This window comes from Bos grunniens, chromosome 11, assembly GCF_055505025.1.
Source record: "Bos grunniens cultivar Pamir isolate PY7600 chromosome 11, Bosgru_T2T1.0, whole genome shotgun sequence".
In the NCBI taxonomy this organism is placed as follows: Eukaryota; Metazoa; Chordata; class Mammalia; order Artiodactyla; family Bovidae; genus Bos; species Bos grunniens.
Window position 1 is genome coordinate 92163460 of NC_141175.1, and position 20456 is coordinate 92183915.

General features: G+C 40.1%; 1 protein-coding gene across 5 annotated transcripts in view; it reads right to left on the minus strand.

Annotated features, from left to right (window-relative positions):
• TTC27 (tetratricopeptide repeat domain 27) overlaps nucleotides 1-20456 on the minus strand; it is a 184352-nt gene that overhangs the window by 11724 nt on the left and 152172 nt on the right. For all 5 annotated transcript variants that reach the window (XM_086327527.1, XM_086327528.1, XM_086327526.1 and 2 more), the window contains one exon: nucleotides 17412-17577. In XM_086327527.1, coding sequence (XP_086183653.1) covers nucleotides 17412-17577 — 166 coding nt within the window. The remainder of the gene's footprint in view (nucleotides 1-17411; nucleotides 17578-20456) is intronic.

Consider the following 20456-nt stretch of genomic DNA (forward strand, 5'->3'; position numbering starts at 1 on the left):
CATAAATTCACATTATAATTCAACATGTACAGTTTTAAATCTGAAAGTAATGAAATTGATATTACAGCCCCACTCCTGATTTTAAGCCTGGAAGTCACAATGCAGGAGAAATGGTATGAATGTGCACTACCTGCTTCAAGTAATTGTTCTGTAAACATTTCAAGGATTAACACACTTCGAAAGAGATGGTCTAGTGAAACAGTTATAAGGTGGACAAGGAACGCGTACTAAAGTAGTAAGATTCTTTGCTTTTTCTGGGCTCTCACAGTTGGCCCAACATCCTATCTACTCATTTTAGCCATGAGTAGCAGCCAAGGGGGAAAAGAAATCTTTTCTTCTTCTTGCCAATTAAGATGGAGAGCTGTAGTGCTGGTGTTTGAGAGGGGAAAAGTTGGTAAAGTGTGTGTGTATATTTGTGGGTGCAAAAAGGGAACTGTAAAACGACAAGGAGGTGCAGTCCCTCTGTTGGGGTCAGGGTGCAGACACCAAACACACCTCTACCCAATTCACATGCAGATACCATCAGGAGAGAGGTCCTGAAGAGAGGCGAGACAATACCAAATTTGTTTGTATGCTCTCTGTTTGATGTTCAGTGATTAAATAGCTGGATCTGGGCCTGAGGAGAGAGTTCCATATGGAGGAATAGATAGCAGTCACACGTGGCCCTGGCAGATACTGCTTAAAGAGACTGTGTGGGGTAAGAATCACACCGAGGACGGAGTCTTTCAGGAAAACACCGTTTAAGAGGAGGAGAGATGAATGGAGGTCTGTGCACTAAGGAAGGATGGCAGCAAGTGATGTCATGGAAACCAGCGAAGGAAAGTAACAAGGAGAGTACATCCACAAAAGATCAGGACTGGAAGACTGCTGGATCGGCAAGTTCGAGGGTTAGTGACAGCATCCAGAGCTAAAGCCAGAAAAGGGAGGGCAGGAGAGATGAGGATTTTAGACAAGAGGCTCACAGACAAGCATGTGAAAAGCAACACAAGCATTAATGCCATTAAAAAACAAAAGGCAAACAATACGCCTCGATCATAGTATTATGTAATATCCATTTTGAATATAATTTGCACAGACATATAATGTTAATAGAAAATATTCACGTAACCAAACTTTTTAGTGTAAATATATTGGGAAGAAATGGAAGTAATAGAAATGCCAGTACAAGATAATTAAGTCTTTATTTACTATAAGAGGAGGTCAACTGATAATACCTAAAATTGGGTTAATAAAAATAGCCATATATAGTTATCATTATTATGAAATATGGAAATGTGTGAATGGCAAAAGAATTCTAAAGGGTTTCTCCCCTTTGGCAAGAAGTATCTTGAGAAGGGGGAGCAGTGGAGCAGGAAATTGCTGTACTTGGTCGTTAAGTCTTACACTACGACTTAACTTGTAAAAACTGTGTTATTTTTAAAATACAAACATTTTATTTAAAAAGAGAGAAAAAGAATACATATATTCAAAAACTGGCAAACAGGAAACAGAGAATGACAGCACACAAAAGCATCCCTTTCCAAGGGGGCCGCGTGGGTTCGCGATGCAGCGTCGCCGAACTCTCTCTCTGGGCGGGGCACACGGGCACGTTCCCTTTGTGAAAACTCGCGTTTACTTATGATCTGTATACTTTTCTACATTTTCACTGTATTTGAATAAACGTTAATTAAAAAGGTATTTCCTCCAATTAAGGAAGTCCCATAAACTGAAGGAAAAAAGTGAGTTATTAAAATACATTAACAAATGGAGCTAATACATAATCTTAAAAAGTGCGATAAACTTTTTTTAAAAAACACAATTGATGTTATAATTTACTGGTTAATATCACCATTTTCCTCTCTTTAACTGTTAAGTGAGAAAATTATCACCCTCTAGTTATCCAGATTGACTACAAAAATAGTAACATATAGTTAACCCTTCTTTAGAAAATAGGTATTTTTAACTCAAAAAAGCAAAAGATCTTGCCTCGGATTTCTCTGATAAAATGAATCACCAAATATTATGGTTTTCTCCTGGGCAGGCCATAAAGTTTACTTGCATTACAGTCCTTTGCATCAAAAGAGAAAAGAAAATCTTTTTAAACAGATAAAATGTTTTTATCTATTGTAAACTGGGTAAAAATTTGATTACTGAACCCATCAGTTACAGTTAAAATTATACATTACTAAGTATGTAGTAACAGGCTGAAGGGTAGAACGGTGTAAGAATTTAGAGTAATTCTCAGGGAAACAGGATCCAAGACACGGGCACATAGATGGGTCGCACATACGGAGTAAGATGAGGGCAAAGAAGGGGAAGTGCAAAGCAATGGACGTGCATCTGCCTAAAACCAGGTTCAGGAACAGCTAGATCCAGAGTGGAGAGGAAGACAGACACAGCCAGTCGCTGAAGTCCAGCACGAACATGGGGGAATGGCTAGAAGTCTGTAAACAGCTGTAATGAGTGCAGGTCTTCTGTTAACCAGGGCAGGTGAACTGTTTTATCAGGGAGTCAACATACATGTAGAGAGCTCTGAAAGCTGTAAAGCAGTATAAACCTATAAACTGTCATGATTATCACTGACCCTCAACGTCCTCACTCTGTCAAAAGGGGACAGCAAGGCCCTCATCGCTGCCCACTCATTACGTGTCCCCATACTTCCTGAGGGTTTAAAACAGACCTAAAGGAAAACAAACTACCACCTCTTTACCAGCCCTCCATACCTCCCAACACCTCTGCTCTGAGCACTCACTGTGGGCTGAGCCCATGCTAAGCATGTGACCAACTTGATTTCATTTGGTTCTCACTGTTACCCTAGGAAGCAGGGACTTTATTATCCCCACTTCACACAGAAACTGAAAGGCAAAGTGAGCTTCTCAAGGGCCCAGAGCAAGTGAGTCATGCAGCTGGGTTTTAAACACCAGAGATTTTTGGAATCATGAGCTTCGATGAGAATAAAGAGAAGACAACAATGACAGTAGACAATGTTCATATATATATATGTATTTCCTTTACATTGTAAAGATTTGTCCTTTTATGAAATATATATATATGAATATTATCTACTATCAGTGTTGTCTTCTCTTATATGTATATATTCATATATATATGACCCTTCCTGTGAGCCAGGAACTCTATGAACACAATCCTCCTAACAACTCTAGGGGGTAGGTGCGCTTGTTATTTGTATTCCGCACATGAAGAAACTGGAGCACAGAGAACTCAGGTAACTTGTCCAAGGTCACACAGCTAAGGGAAGGCAGAGTTGGATTTGAACCTGCAGCTCGCGTCCCAGCTCTTGCTCTCAAGCACCTGCTGTATTAAGTTATAAAGGAGAGTTCCTTACTCCTCTGCTGTTCCTTCCTTTCTAATAGGTTCTTTTAAATTGGAAAGATTTGCTCTTTTATGAAATATGCATGCCAATAACTTTGATCATTTCATTATCCTTTCTTTGCCAAACCTTGAATCAACCAAAACCAGACAGGTTTTTGTATCTTTTTAACTTAAAAATTTCTCCAAGACATTGGAGCTAATAAAAAATAAAAAGAGAAAATAAAATTCCCAAACACAAGCACTACTAATGTTGTCATTAATTTCTCTCTAGTTTCTTTGCTATGCATAAAATTTTTAATACTAATACTATATAAACTGTGTTATCTTTCTTTTTCACTTAACGTTATGTCATAGAATTTTTTCACGTTTTCATATATTCTTTAGATAGATCATTTTAATAGATTCAAAGCCTCCCATTGGGAGGCACGAATCGTAAAGAATCCATCTGCCAATGCAGGAGATGCAAGAGACATGGATTCAATCTCTGGGCTGGGAAGATCTCCTGAAGTAGGAAATGGCAACCCACTCCAATATGCTTGCCTGGAAAATTCCATGGGCAGAGGAGCCTGCTGGGCTATAGTCCATGGAGTCGCAAATTGTCAAACACGACTGCACACTCACAACAACAAAAAATACCTGCAGTTAGGCTGTTTCTCTGTGCTGCCACTGTCATTATTACTACAAATAACATTTCACTGCATACCTCTGTGCCTAAAGGTTTTTCTCATACTGAAGTTTCTCTAGGTTAGAATTCCAGGAACAGAACGATAGAGTCAAGGGAGTAAACAATTTAAGACTCTACAGATAAGCTGGATACTTTCAAAAAGGACTAAATCAAATTTAGATGTCCATTAGTAGTATATGAAAATGTGTCATTTCGTTGCATATCACCAGTACTGGGTTTGTGTGTATGATATTTTGTTCCACTAAAGATATATGCAGCTATTATTCTAGTTTTACTTTTATTATATGAATTTAAATCTCTTTCCAAATGTTTGTTGAGTAAATATATTTACTTTTTAAGATATTTAAATTACTTCTTAATTTGTATGGAACTCATTTTCCAATGTGAAAACAGTTTTACTATTCATCTTCATATGGAAATTACACAGACTACAAGCTGATGCACGAACACGTTGCTAGCCTCTTTTTCTAAACCCCAATTCTGTACACTGCTGGGAAAAAAGAGAAAGTTGATGAATCTGAAAAAGTAACAGCAAACATATGGGAAATCCTGGAGAGAGAGAGATTGGCTGGGTCCTGGTTGGTGGAGAAGTGCAATCCAGGGTGAAAAAGTACAAGATGCCAAGGCTCACAGATGGCCTGGGAGCCTGGGAAAAGCGTTTTGGTTATGCTTTCTTTTCCTTCCACACACTACTCTATGTGCCACTTGCCACCAATATGGAGAGACCAAAATACAACAGCGCCAGCCCAGTGCAAGCCAGGGACCAGGCAGGTGTAGAAGGTCAGCCCCCAACCTGTTGAGGTTGGATGGCAACTCAGGAAGATGGGCACTGGAAGAAAGCAGAGATCAGAAAGGTTTCCTGAGGAGCCAGGCCACTCGGGTGGTGGTGGTGGTGGTGGTCTGTTGAGAGGGGGCAGTGGCAAAGTATTTCTAGGAGAGAAGTTCCCCTTACCAGGAGAGGCACAATTTGGTCCTGGGCTTGTTTTAGGCCCTCCCACCAAGTACACATCACCAGTCGAAGAGCCAATATCCCCAAGGGAGGATGAGCCAATAGGGACAAAATTAGACATCTAAAAAGTGCAGCCAAAATGAAATAAACACACTGAACAGCCTATGTGAAAAAGAAGTAAAGGAGCATAGGGAGGAAAACTTGTTTTCCTAATACATACCCTCAGGAAGATGAGAGGGAAAAACCAAGGAAGATCCCCTGGGCAGCAGTATAAATGGGGAAGGAAAAGAGTATGAGGACTGAGCCTGGGGTTGTTCACAGGGAAGGAAAGGCGAGAACAATTCTGCAAAGGGGATGAGCAAGCTGCAGCTGGTGGCGTAAGAGCGGTGACATTCTGGAAGGCAGCTAAAGAAAGTGTCGGAAGGAAGAGGGATCAACTGAGCTAAGTGCCACAGACAGGCTGAGACACTGGAGGGCTGAGGGAAGGGACGCGGAGACTGCAGCAAGATGCTTCTCCCAAGGGGTCAGTCCTGAAGAACAGCAGAACAGCAGAGACGTGGGGTGCGGATTAGGGGTGGGGGAGGGCGCATAAATTATTTGTACACAGCTTGGAAACACTGAGAACTTTCAAAAACAAGTGCAATGATAAATGCATTTGTAAAATAACACCGGAGAAGGCGATGGCACCCCACTCCAGTACTCCTGCCTGGAAAATCCCATGGACGGAAGAGCCTGGAGGGCTGCAGTTCATGGGGTCGCTGAGGGTCTGACACGACTGGGCGACTTAACTTTCACTTTTCACCTTCATGCACTGGAGAAGGAAATGGCAACCCACTCCAGTGTTCTTGCCTGGAGAATCCCAGGGACGGGGGAGCCTGGTGGGCAGCCGTCTATGGGGTCACGACATGACTGAAGTGACTTAGCAGCAGCATACAGGTACAATTTAACCCATAGTGATCATAAGAGAAGGTCCACTTGCCTTGTTATCTGAAAACTGAAAACTAATCTTAACACTCTACCCCAAGGATCACTCTTTATTTAGTCTGTGGTTTTTTTGAGGGGTTCTTGACACCCTTATGGATCTGACTGAGAGTTTTGAATCCTCTACCCAGAAGAGGTAGTTACATAGCCACATACACAATTTTTTTCCCATGATATTTCGGGTAATCTCACAATCTTCTGAAGCCTAATAATAGATCCTTCTTAGAAATTCTAATTCGCCCAAGATGGCCTGGGGTTTCAGTCTTATCTCTCAGTACAGCATATGACTCAGTAAGTGCATTCCTCTGAAGAGCTTTCTTAAGTTTTCTATCAACTCCCTCCTTTTTATCCCTTCCGTCACTTTCCGACGTTCGCATCCCTAGTGCTGTGTTAGGTGAGGCCTTCATGAGACTAGCTGAGGCGTCTCTGGCCTTCTCTAGAGGGTGCCTCTGTGCGTGCTGCCTCTCCTTCCACCAAAGCTCCCAGTGAGGTGTGTGCTGGACACATCCCCTTACCTTTACCAGCCCCACTGTTCTCAAAGCCACTGCTTTCCCTCTGAAAAGGAATGAGAAAGTTGTGGGGGGTTGAATACTTGCCCCAAATTCAGGTCGTAACAGAACCTCGGAATGTGAGCTCATTTGGAAATAGTTAATAACAACTAGTTAGGATTAAGTCATCCTAGATTAGAGTGGGCCCTAAATCCAGTGACTAGTGTTCTGATAAGAAAAGGAGTTGACACACAGAGACACAGGGAAGGAGATAAGGCAGGTGAAGAGGGAAACAGAGGTTAGAATCATGCTGCCACAAGCCAAGGAAGGCCAGGAACCCCCAGAAGCTGGAAGAGGCAAGGAAGGTTCTTCCCTGGAGCCTTTAGAGGGAGCATGGCTCAGCCAACACCTTGATTTCAATCATCTAGCTCTAGAACTAAAGAGAATAGATTTCTATCGTTTGAAGAAACTAAGTTTGTAGCAATTGGACATAGCTGCCCCAGGTAACGAATCCAGCAGTCTTACCTAGAAAGACCAAGGCAACGTTGAGAACACTCAGACAAACACGCCTCCTGGACACTTACCTGGCTTCTACTAATCCTCTTCCCATTTCAGTTCAGGAAGCACTAAATGAACAGTTGTCATGTCTCAGCCTGTCTCCACTCAGTATGGTGACATCCAGCCTTCTCATTGTTTCTGTCCAGTCAGTAAGTCATGTCCAATTCTTTGTGATCTATGGACTGCAGCACACCAGGCTTCCCCGCCTTCGCTATCTCCCAGAGTTTGCTCACACTCACGTCCATTGATTCGGTGATGCCATCCAATCATCTCATTCTCTGTCGCCCCCTTCTCCTTGCCTCATATGTAGACGTTTTCAATTCTAATCTCTCTATATTTGCCTTAATGGGGTATGGCTTGTGTGTCATGATAAAGAACATTTTCTCTACCCCCAAGTTTATAAAAATATTTTCCATCAAGTGCTTTTATGGTTTACATCTTCCATACAGTAATGATGATAAGGATGATGATGGCAGCTATACTTAAACAGCACTTGTATGTGCCAGGTGATATTCTCTGCCCTTTTCATACAGCTACTTACTTAATCCTCACAGCAGTCCCATGAGGTACTAACATCATCCCTATTTCATGAAAGTGAAGAACCAAGTGGTTTGTAACTTGCTCAGGTCATACAGCTGGTGGCCGGTGGAGGCAGCCTGGAAGCCCAGGCTGTCTAACCCCAGAATCTATGCTCTTACCTACAACATCATCCTGCTTCTCAAGGCATTTCAATTTAAATATTTTAACCAACTACTTGAATTTATTTTGGTTTAAGGAGTGAAGCAGAGCTTTCATTCTGAGTCCCAAATGCTTGGCCAACTATTTCAATGCATATTGAATATTTTATTTTATCCCACAGATTTAAAATGCCATCCTTATCATGAACTAAATTCTTATACTTACTTGAGTGTTTCTGAACCCTCTCTCCTGTTTCATTTCATTCCTGTAGCATATGTTAACTCTTTATATAATAAGGATATTATTAGCTTTTTATCTTTCCTACTTGTTACAAATATTTTGTCACATATTTTTTTCATGAAGTCATAAAAATTCCTTCAAGTTTTCTTTTCTTGCTTCAAAGTTCAGGAAATTTGGTAGGTATTCACTTGTATTCCTAGTTTTTCTAGGAGATGAAAAAATATTTAGCATATATTTAGCCCATTTGGAATTCATTTGGTGTATCATAAAATAATCTAAGTATATTTTTTGAGCCTGAATGTTTAGAGGGATTTCACTTTAACCAGTATAAATAGCCCTGCAGTCCCTCACTTCCTAACTAAACCAATGCCGTGCCCCCAACTCTATGTCGTGACTTCTAAATCCCTAACCCCACCTCCAGTCATTTCAGTGATGTGGCACTGCCGTTGCACTCTCTGTCCAAACCTATTTCTCACATCATGTACCACGGAATGCAGCAAGCAGTGGGTGACTGTGGGGAACCACCACCAGCCCCTGAGGAGAGGTGAAGTTTTCTCACCTGGAGGAGCAACAATCCTAATCTCCACAAAGAGGAAAGCTTAACTATTCTCTTCCCCAACACTAACCTTGAGGTCCTTGGCCAAGTCTCCCTAAAACTTTGGCCAAAAGCACAAGGCGTTGGCCCTTTGAATTCTGGACGTCTTCACAGCAGGAAGGAACAGGATTGCCTCGGGTCCAGTTACAAACACTTCCAGGAGGGCTGGAGGCCAGGAATGAAGCCATTTCCGCCTCCTGGCTTGGCCACGTCCCCGTTCCACTTGGACCTCTCTAAAGAACTTGCTCTGCTTCCTGGCCTGATAACCCTGACCCTTGGCTTCCCCACACCTCAGTTATCACAGAAAGGTAGGCAGCTTAACATTGTCTTTTTCACTCTTTCAGCAAACGAAGAAAAAAATTCTTTGCATAAGGAAATGGCATGCACAAGATTTAGGTTAAATAGGCCAAACTTCAGACTTCACATCTTGGCTTGACTAGTTGTGAGCTGTGAAAGATCAGCTTTATTAGTTTCTCTGGCGAGCCACAGATACTTCAGCAGTAAAACAGATATAATATCTACCTCACAGAGACAGAATCCATATGGAATACATCCACTCCCTCCACTCTTCTCCCTCAGGTAAGCCCTGCCACCACTTGCTCTAGGACTTCAATCGAGTTGGCAATCTTTCCCACCACCCATCAACACCACCTCCCTCCTTCCCCAAAGAGAAATCCACACAAAGAACAACATCCATAAGAAAGAATACATATTGTATGATTCTGTTTATACAACAATCAAGAGAAAGCAAAATTGAACTGTGGGGACGGAAATCAGAAAGCAGTTGCCTGGTAGAAGGGAAAGGGTGGTGGTTCAGTTGACTGGAAAGGGGAATAATAGAACTTTCTGTGGTGATGAAATGTTCCATACCTGTTTTGGGAAGTGGTTCTATAAGAATACACAACGTCAAAACATATCAAAATTACACTTAAGACCTGTGCATTTTCTTGTATGTAAATTATACCCCAATTTGGGAAAAAAAAAATAAAACACCTTTGTCAGATATAATTCAAATGCACAGTAACATGATGGGGGAAATATGCTGTTTAATATAAATATTTTGACAAATTTCAAGGCATGATTCACTCAAAAAGACACCCCTAAATGTGATTCCTATCTTTGGTCCCAACTAGCTATATAACCGGCCAAGTTACACATTCTCTCTGGGTCTCGTATTCATACACTGTAAATGAGGACTCTTCAGTACCCACCTCAAATACTGTATGCCCTGTAAAAGATCTCTAGTCTTTCCCATTCTATTGTTTTCCTCTATTTCTTTGCATTGATTGCTGAGGAAGGCTTTCTTATCTCTCCTTGCTATTCTTTGGAACTCTACATTCAGATGCTTATATCTTTTCCTTTTCCCCTTTGCTTTTCACTTCTCTTTTTTTCACAGCTATTTGTAAGGTCTCCTCAGAAAGCCATTTTGCTTTTTTCAATTTCTTTTTCTTGGGGATGGACTGCTCCCTGTTTCCTGTATAATGTCACGAACCTCCGTCCATAGTTCATCAGGCACTCTATCAGATCTAGTCCCTTAAATCTATTTCTCACTTCCACTGTATAGTCATAAGGAATTTGATTTAGGTCATACCTGAATGGTCTAGTGGTTTTCCCTACTTTCTTCAATTTAAGTCTGAATTTGGCAATAAGGAGTTCATGATCTGAGCCACAGTCCACTCCCGGTCTTGTTTTTGCTGACCGTATAGAGCTTCTCCATCTTTGGCTGCAAAAGATATAATCAGTCTGATTTCAGTGTTGACCATCTGGTGATGTCCATGTGTAGTGTCTTCTCTTGTGTTGCTGGAAGAGGGTGCTTGCTACGACCAGTGCGTTTTCTTGGCAAAACTCTGTTAGACTTTGCCCTGCTTCATTTTTACTGCAAGGTCAAATTTGCCTGTTACTTCAGGTGTTTCTTGACTTCCTGCTTTTGCATTCCAGTCCCCTATAATGAAGAGACATCTTTTTTGGGTGTTAGTTCTAGAAGCTCTTGTAGGTCCTCAAAGAACCGTTAAACTTCAGCTTCTTCAGCGTTACTGGTCATGGCATAGACTTGGATTACCGTGATACTGAATGGTTGGCCTTGAAAACGAACAGAGATCATTCTGTCGTTTTTGAGATCACATCCAAGTACTGCATGTCGGACTCCCATTGACTATGATGGCTACTCCATTTCTTCTAAGGGATTCCTGCCCACAGTAGTAGACATAATGGTCATCTGAGTTAAATTCCCCCATTTCAGTCCATCTTAGTTCGCTGATTCCTAGAATGTCGATGTTGACTCTTGCCATCTCCTGTTTGACCACTTCCAATTTGCTAGATTCATGGACCTAACATTCCAGGTTCCTATGTAATATGGCTCTTTACAGCACTGAATCTTGCTTCTATCACCAGTCCCATCCAAAACTGGGTGTTGTTTTTGCTTTGGCTCCATCCCTTCATTCTTTCTGGAGTTATTTCTCCACTGATCTCCAGTAGCATGTCGGGCACCTACTGACCTGGGGAGTTCATCTTTCAATGTCCTATCTTTTTGCCTTTTCATACTCTTCATGGGGTTCTCGAGGCAAGAATACTGTAGTAGTTTGCCATTCTCTTCTCCAGTGGACCACATTCTGTCAGATCTCTCAATAGAATGGGAAAACAATAGAATGGGAAAGACTAGAGATCTCTTCAAGAAAATTAGAGAAACCAAGGGAACATTTCATGCAAAGATGGGCTTGATAAAGGACAGAAATGGTAGGGACCTAACAGAAGCAGAAGATATTAAGAAGAGATAGCAAGAATACACAGAAGAACTATACAAAAAAGATCTTCACGACCCAGATAATCAGGAAGGTGTGATCACTCACACTCACCTAGAGCCAGATATCCTGGAATGTGAAGTCAAGTGGGCCTTAGAAAGCATCACTACGAACAAAGCAAGTGAAGGTGATGGAATTCCAGTTGAGCTATTTCAAATACTAAAAGACTGATGCTGTGAAAGTGCTGCACTCAATATGCCAGCACATTTGGAAAACTCAGCAGTGGCCACAGGACTGGAAAAGGTCAGTTTTCATTCCAATCCCAAAGAAAGGTAATACCAAAGAGTGCTCAAACTACCACACAATTGCACTCATGTCACACGCTAGTAAAGTAATGGTCAAAATTCTCCAAGCCAGGCTTCAGCAATAAGTGAAACGTGAACTTCCAGATGTTCAAGCTGGTTTTAGAAAAGGCAGAGGAACCAGAGATCAAATTGCCAACATCCACTGGATCATTGAAAAAGCAAGAGAGTTCCAGAAAAAACATCTATTTCTCCTTAGACTATGCCAAAGCCTTTGACTGTGTGGATCACAATAAACTGTGGAAAATTCTGAAAGAGATGGGAATATCAGACCACCTGATCTGCCTTTTGAGAAACCTGTATGCAGGTCAGGAAGCAATAGTTAGAACTGGACATGGAACAACAGACTGGTTCCAAATAGGAAAAGGAGTACATCAAGGCTGTATATTATCACCCTGCTTATTTAACTTCTATGCAGAGTACATCATGAGAAATGCTGGACTGGATGAAGCACAAGCTGGAATCAAGACTGCCGGGAGAAATATCAATAACCTCAGATATGCAGATAACACCACCCTTATGGCAGAAAGTGAAGAAGAACTAAAGAGCCTCTTGATGAAAATAAAAGAGGAGAGTGAAAAAGTTGGCTTAAAACTCAACATTCAGAAAACGAAGATCATGGCATCTATTTTTCCAAGATAAATTTTGGAATAGTTGGAGTGTATATATATATATAGTAAGTCATGAGAGTAGTGAGATATTATCATATATGGGGAAACAGTGGAAACAGTGTCAGACTTGATTTTTTTGGGCTCCAAAATCACTACAGATGGTGACTGCAGCCATGAAATTAAAAGACGCTTACTCCTTGGAAGGAAAGTTATGACCAACCTAGATAGCCTATTCAAAAGCAGAGACATTACTTTCCCAACAAAGGTTCGTCTAGTCAAGGCTATGGTTTTTCCTGTGGTCATGTATGGATGTGAGAGTTGGACTGTGAAGAAGGCTGAGGGCCGAAGAATTGATGCTTTTGAACTGTGGTGCTGGAGAAGACTCTTGAGAGTCCCTTGGACTGCAAGGAGATCCAACCAGTCCATTCTGAAGGAGATCAGCCCTGGGATTTCTTTGGAAGGAATGATGCTAAAGCTGAAATGCCAGTATTTTGGCCACCCCATGCAAAGAGTTGACTCATTGGAAAAGACTCTGATGCTGGGAGGGATTGGGGGCAGGAGGAGAAGGGGATGACAGAGGATGAGATGGCTGGATGCCATCACTGACTCGATGGACGTGAGTCTGAGTGAACTCCGGGAGTTGGTGATGGACAGGGAGGCCTGGCGTGCTGTGGTTCATGGGGTCGCAAAGAGTCGGACACAACTGAGCGACTGAACTGAACTGAACTGTAAAAGATAAACCGTGATAGTGTCAAGAACTTAGTAAGCACTTGATATGTGTTCATCATTTTCCCTTCTTCTTCCATTTATAAACAGCAAATGGGATGCAATAGCACAATACTTATATTTTTTTCCCAAAATGACTGTAAGTTATTGAAGAGGAGAAAGGGGAGGGGATATGAGGGGAACAGGGAAGAGCAGAAAAAGAAAAAAATGAACAAAATAACATTAGAACTCATCCTGAGGAAAGAAGCATATACATATGGATTTATCTATAAGGATATTCATGGCACTATTAACAGTAGTAAATTAACAGTAGAAAACTGGAAAATGGAACAGGGACTAATTACACAAAAACACAAAACTAAGTTTTATGATAGATTAATAAAAGTATGTATAATCCAGACATTTATATAAATATCTGCTATTACAAAAAAGCATTCTTGAGCTATACTAATCTATGCATTAGTCAAAATTAGGACAGACAGAAAAGGCAGGAAATGATAAAGCTAGTATAACTACCCACACATTCTCTTATTACAAATAGTGAGAAAAACAATTTATAGCTGATTTATCCTGTGTCTGTATTAAAATGAGTATGAATTTACACACACACAATAGAAAAAAATTTAAATGAAAATAATCATATCTATAAAGTAAAAAGAGAATTTTAAAGCAAGTTAAAATAGAACAAGGTCAGGTAGTGTCAAACATAAGAATATCAGAGTTTTTTTTAAAGACACCTGTTGCCAAACTTGCATAGTCAAATTAAGTAAAATTATTTTAGTCAAGATAAAAATATTCCAGACAATCTGTCAATTGTCTCTGTCCATGCTGACGAGTGGTGAGAAAGCATGATGACAGACACAAGCATGTCACAAAGCTAAATATGACTAAGCCCACACTAGCCTTGAGGACCTTCCTTCAATGATGACTTAACCACTATGGAGCGAGTTTACCCACACCTGCCAGAGACCAAACATTGCCATCAGCATTCTGTGACACTTCTGGAGAGGGCTATTCACAGGGCCTTATATAAACTAGCAAATTATCTCACTGCGGCTATTTCTCCATCTAAATACCCAAAAGTTCTCTATTATAAATTGCTAGAGATGATCCTTTGACCTGAACATGTCACTGGTTATCTAGCCCTTATGTTCTCAGTATTATTTCCCCAAATCCAAATATAAAAATTAAGCAAAGAGCCATAACATCTGGCATTATTACGCCACCGTATGCTTCTCTAAGCGCTTTGTTTACAAGCAGTATTTTTTTCTAACAGGAACGATTCTCACTGCTCCTGTGTATGTCAGCAGTGCTGTGAGAAGGAAGTCTAATGAATCTGCATGCCACCCTTAACTGTTTCTAAAACTACTGAACTTTTATAAAAACCAATTTCAAACTCATCAAAAGGAGGTTTGGTTCATATTATGAATTTGAAGAACAGAAGAATTATAGGAAAAAAAGAAACTAAAATATTAGCTGGCCATGAATTTAAACTAAATCCTAATAATTTTCTTTAGGTAGGAAACTACTAAATTTTCACTTAAATTAGAAATCATATAAGTTAAATAATCTGCTAAAACACGTACAGGATTAGAAAATTTTCAATGGGAATCAGAATACAATTTTCTATGGGTGAAAATTCTTATAATTAGATTTGCTGGAAGGAGTAAAAAAACTGAACATGATCACTAAAATACATTTGGAAAATCTACTTAAAATAAAAATTAAATGAAAGCACCTCAATTTATGCTGGGAGAAGGTTTTGTTCTTTTACTTTTTTTTCCTTTTCTGAAAACTGCTCAAAATGTATCTTTGTGCATTCTGAACAAGCTTTGTGAAAGGAAAGGAAAAAAAAAGAATTTACTTCATGTGTAAAATGGAATATACCAGCAATGCAGCTTATTTACCTTTTCTCTGAGGCTTCCCTGGTGGCTCAGATGGTAAAGTGTCTGCCTGCAATGCAGGAGACCTGGGTTCGATCCCTGGGTCGGGAAGACTCCCCTGGAGAAGGAAATGGCGACCCACTCCAGTATTCTTGCCTGGAGAATTCCATGGACGGAGAAGCCTGGAGGGCTACAGTCCATGGGGTCGCAGAGAGTTGGACACAACTGAGCGACTTCACTTTCTTTTCATTTTCCTTCACTGAGATTTCAGATGGAGAAGGAAATGGCAACCCACTCCAGTATTCTTTCTTGCCTGGGAAATCCCATGGACAGAGGAGCCTGGCAGGCTACAGCACATAGGGTCACAAAGAGTCAGACATGACCGAAGCAACTAAGCAAGCATGAGATTTTAGAACCGCCTTCATGAAGCTTCCTCAGTAAATAAGGGCCTTTAAAAAAATTACAATTGAGGTAAACAAGAAACAGGCACTTTGGAATCTCTGTTCCAGCCTCAGTGGTTTGGCAACATACCAAGACCTGCTCAGAGCCTAGGGGCTGAGTGCAGAAGAAGAGCCATCACAACAGTGAACAGGACAAGTGCAAGATGATGGGGGAAGGGGCATGCAAAGAGACCAGTGAGGGTTCCTATCCTCTCTAGGATGAAAAATTCTGCTGTGCTTCCAAACATGTTTTAAGTGATCTTCACTCAAAGCTCAAGTCCCTTCTTTCTATACTGGATGGTCAATATATAATACTTAAAAAGGCCAAAATAAAATAAAACAAGGAAAAGACAAGTAATTGAAGGGGTCAACATAGCTCCTGTAAGTAGGTATATGGTTCTACTTAAAAAGTCACAAAACTGGCTTCCCATGTGGCTCAGCTGGTAAAGAATCCACCTGTAATGAGGGAGACCTGAGTTCAACCCCTGGGTTGGGAAGATCCCCTGGAGAAGGGAAAGGCTACCCACTCCAGTATTCTGGCCTGGACAATTCCATGGACTGTATAGTCCATGGGGTTGCAATGAGTTGGACACAACTGAGTGACTTTCACAAAGTCGCAGATCTTTAAGTGAACTGCCCAGAACCTGAGCTTTACAACAATTTAGCTGATTATATAGCTGAATTTGCAAAAGCATGCATATAGATGGAGGGCTGCAGCTAAAAAAAACAAGGACCAGACACAAGGTAAATTTTGGAATAGTTGGAGTGTATATATATATATAGTAAGTCATGAGAGTGGTGAGATATTATCATATATGGGGAAACAGTGGAAACAGTGTCAGACTTTATTTTTTTGGGCTCCAAAATCACTGCAGATGGTGACTGCAGCCATGAAATTAAAAGACGCTTACGCCTTGGAAGGAAAGTTATGACCAACCTAGATAGCATATTCAAAAGCAGAGACATTACTTTGCCAACAAAGGTCGTCTAGTCAAGGCTATGGTTTTTCCTGTGGTCATGTATGGATGTGAGAGTTGGACTGTGAAGAAGGCTGAGTGCCGAAGAATTGATGCTTTTGAACTGTGGTGTTGGAGAAGACTCTTGAGAGTCCCTTGGACTGCAAAGAGATCCAACGAGTCCATTCTGAAGGAGATCAGCCCTGGGATTTCTTTGGAAGGAATGATGCTAAAGCTGAAACGCCAGTACTTTGGCCACCTCATGCTAAGAGTTGACTCATTGGAAAAGACTCTGATGCTGGGAGGGACTGGGGGCAGGAGGAGAAGGGGATGACAGAGGATGAGATGGCTGGATGGCATCACTGACTCGATGGACGTGAGTCTCAGTGAACTCCGAGAGTTGGTGATGGACAGGGAGGCCTGGTGTGCTGCGATTCATGGGGTCGCAAAGAGTCAGACACGACTGAGCGACCGAACTGAACTGAACTGATTTCTTATTTCTGTTTTTACATAATTCCAAATTCATTAATAGCATATGCTGATAATTGCAAATATAATGTTACATTTTCGAGCCCCCTAACTTTGTAACCTGTAAGCTCCTGTACACCCTATCTTTATACAGTCTCTTCACAAATTAATCCCACAAAAGGTCTTTTATATTTAATCCTATTGGATGTAAAACCCAGGGCCTTCAGGACTCCCACAGTTTCTGAAAGGATATAGTAATTTTTGTACTGTTAAGAGTCAACCAGTTCTGACTTCATCCTAAGATGAAGACCATCTTATTAAACAGTACAAGGAAAACGTTAGTCTTCATTTCTATATCGTTCAAACAATCTGAAAGTTATACAGATGACTGTTTAATGAGTGAATAAATGAGTATGGGATTTATTCCAGCTATTACACTGAGATAACCAAAGTAATAGATTAACATAAGCATAAGTTTCTGCAAGCCAACTATATACATGTAAACCACATATTACTGAGTCACAGTGATATTTAGTCTATGATTACATAAACATATTTGACATTGGAATGTCAGGATTAATATGTAACTAAGCATATTCAACTATACAAGAAAAGTACTCTTTTATATATTACTTGAGTTTAACAAAATTTTCCTGTGTAGAGTCAAGGGAACAATTTGTATTCTATAATCAAGTATTAATAGTAAACACAAACTGAAATAACAAAATATGAATACCCTACCTGAGTATCTTTGTATTTGTCTCTTAAGTCCAAGAGCCGATGATAAGCTTTAATGGCTTCAGAAAATTCTCCAACATCAGTGCTAGTGAGAATGTAGTTTTCCCAGATCTGCCAATGTTCATAGTTGCACTTGAGGGCTTCTTGTAATGTTCTAAAAGCTTTTACTCTATTGAAGGTCAAATAAACAAACAAACAAAAAAACCCAATAATGAATAGCCATAGCTAAATAAGCCATACCTAAATGTATAAAATGCTAATGTGAACTTTCTATCAGTCCTGAAACATTCATGTTAATAAACAAAATTAGAGGGCCAAACAACCCAAAACCACCCCAAATTTCCCTAACAGGGAATGGCAAACAAAACAGGTAGAAACTGGGACTTCCCTGGTGGCCCAGTGGTTTAGAATCCACCTTGCAATGCAAGGGCCATGAGTTAGACCCTGGCTGGCGTACTAAGATCCCACATGCCTCGGAGCAAATAAGCCCACGCGCTGCAAGTACTGAGCACACAGGCCACTACCGAGAGCCCGTGTGCTGCAGTGAAAGACTGCACGGTGCAACTGAGACCCAACACAGCCAAATAAACAAATGAATAAATAAGAGTTAGAAATGAAATAAGAATAGGGACACACAAATAAAAACCAAGTAGAAAATCTGAAACTCAAAAGACATTAAAAACAACAAACCAAAAAACCTCAACATGTGACAAAAACTAGTTTCACACAAAGAGAGAACTGATGAACTGGGAGATAATAGTGAGAAATTCAAATGAATTCAGATTAAAAAATAAAAAGAATAATAAAGACACAGAGGGAAGAATGAGAGGTAAGATTCAAGTACACATTCCATAGACATTTCAGAGTAAACACATGCAGAATATGGGAGGACACTATATTTGAAGAGACAATAACTGAGTATTTTCCAAAACTAAACAAAGATCAAAATTCTATGATCAAAAGTGTATTTTGTGTACTGAGTATTCTAAATAATGGTAAACCAACACCTAGACATATTATGTGAAACCACAGTACATAAAGGTAATCCTAAAACCTATAAAAGAATGACAGAGAACAGCAGATATTTCATAAGTAGCAAAAGATGACAGAAGACAATAAAACACTACTTATAAAGTGTTAAGTGAAAATTAATTTTATCATCAACTAAACTTAACACTTAGGAATAAATGCAATATCAAAAATTTTAACATGTACAAAAAACAGGAAACTTTACCACTGGCCCTTACTTAAAAGAACTATTCAAGGGTCTCCTCTTGCAAAAATAATAGGACTTTCAAAGAGAAGAAAAGGGATATAAGAAATATTCAATGATGACAAGAGAAACAGAGGAAGCATGTCAGTAACTTAATTACTAAGAACAAATATAATTAGGAGTTGTGTTTTTAGTAAGTAAATCTAAAAGTCTGTAGACTATATTCTTTGCAACTAAATAAAAAATCAATAGTAAGTAGAGTTAAAAAAACATATGCCTACAAACCTGAAATGCACTCTTAAAGTAAAGAAACCAATGAGGGGGCAGAAATTCATACTAGAAAGTACAAAATGTTTAGAATTTAAAGAAAGTATTATATATCACTATCTGCAAGATATAGCATTTAGAGACAAAAAGCAGTATTTAGAGAAAATTTTATAATTTTTACATGGATTGGTTATAATTATGAAAGATGGGAAATGAGTTAAAATATTCAACTTAATTTGATAGAAGAACACCAAATAATTCTAAGAAAGAAGAAATGTTAAGAAAGAAACAAATGATCAACAAAATCAAAAGTTGGCTCTTTGGAAAAAAAATAATGAAACAAATGTCTAGCTGAATTCCATTCAGTTCAGTCACTCAGTCGTGTCTGACTCTTGGTGACCCCGTGGACTGCAGCACGCCAGGCCTCCCAGTCCATTACCAACTCCCGGAGTTGACTCAGACGCATGTCCATTGAGTCAGTGATGCCATCCAACCATGTCATCCTCTGTCGTCCCCTTCTCTTCCCGCTTTCAATCTTTCCCAGCATCAGGGTCTTTTCAAATGAGTCAGTTCTTCACATCAGGTGGCCAAAGTACTGGAGTTTCAATTTCAGCTTCAGCATCAATCCTTCCAATGAATATTCAGGACTGATTTCCTTTAGGATGGACTGGTTGGATCTCCTCGCTGTCCAAGGGCCTCTCAGAGTCTTTTCCAACACCACAGTTCAAAAGCATTAATTCTTTGGCACTCAGCTTTCTTTATAGTCCAACTCTCACATCCATACATGATCACTGGAAAAACCATAGCCTTGACAAGATGGACCTGTGTTGACAAAGTAATGTCTCTGCTTTTTAATATGCTGTCTAGGTTGGTCATAACTTATCTTCCAAAGAGCAAGCATCTTTCAATTTTATGGCTGCAGTCACCATCTGCAGTGATTTTGGAGCCCAGAATAAAGTCTGCCACTGTTCTATTGTTTCCCCATCTATTTGCCATGAAGTGATGGGACCAGATGCCATAATCTTAATTTTCTGAATGTTGAGTTTTAAGCCAACTTTTTCACTCTCCTCTTTCACTTTCATCAAGAGGCTCTTTAGTTCTTCTTCACTTTCTGCCATAAGTGCGGTATCACCTGCATATCTAAGGTTATTGATATTTCTCCCGGCAATCTTGATTCCAGCTTGTGCTGCACTCAATATGCCAGCAAATTTGGAAAACTCAGCAGAGGCCACAGGACTGGAAAAGGTCAGTTTTTATTCCAATCCCAAAGAAAGGCAATGCCAAAGAATGCTCAAACTACTGCACAATTGCACTCATCTAACACACTAGCAAAGTAATGCTCAACTTCCCCAAGCCAGGCTTCAACAGTATGTGAATTGTGAACTTCCAGATGTTCAAGCTGGATTTAGAAAAGGCAGAGGAACCAGAGATCAAGTTGCCAGTATCCGTTGAATCACTGAAAAAGCAAGAGAGTTCCAGAAAAACATCTACTTCTGCTTTACTGACTATGCCAAAGCCTTTGACTGTGTGGATCACAACAAACTCTGGAAAACTCTGAAAGAGAAGGG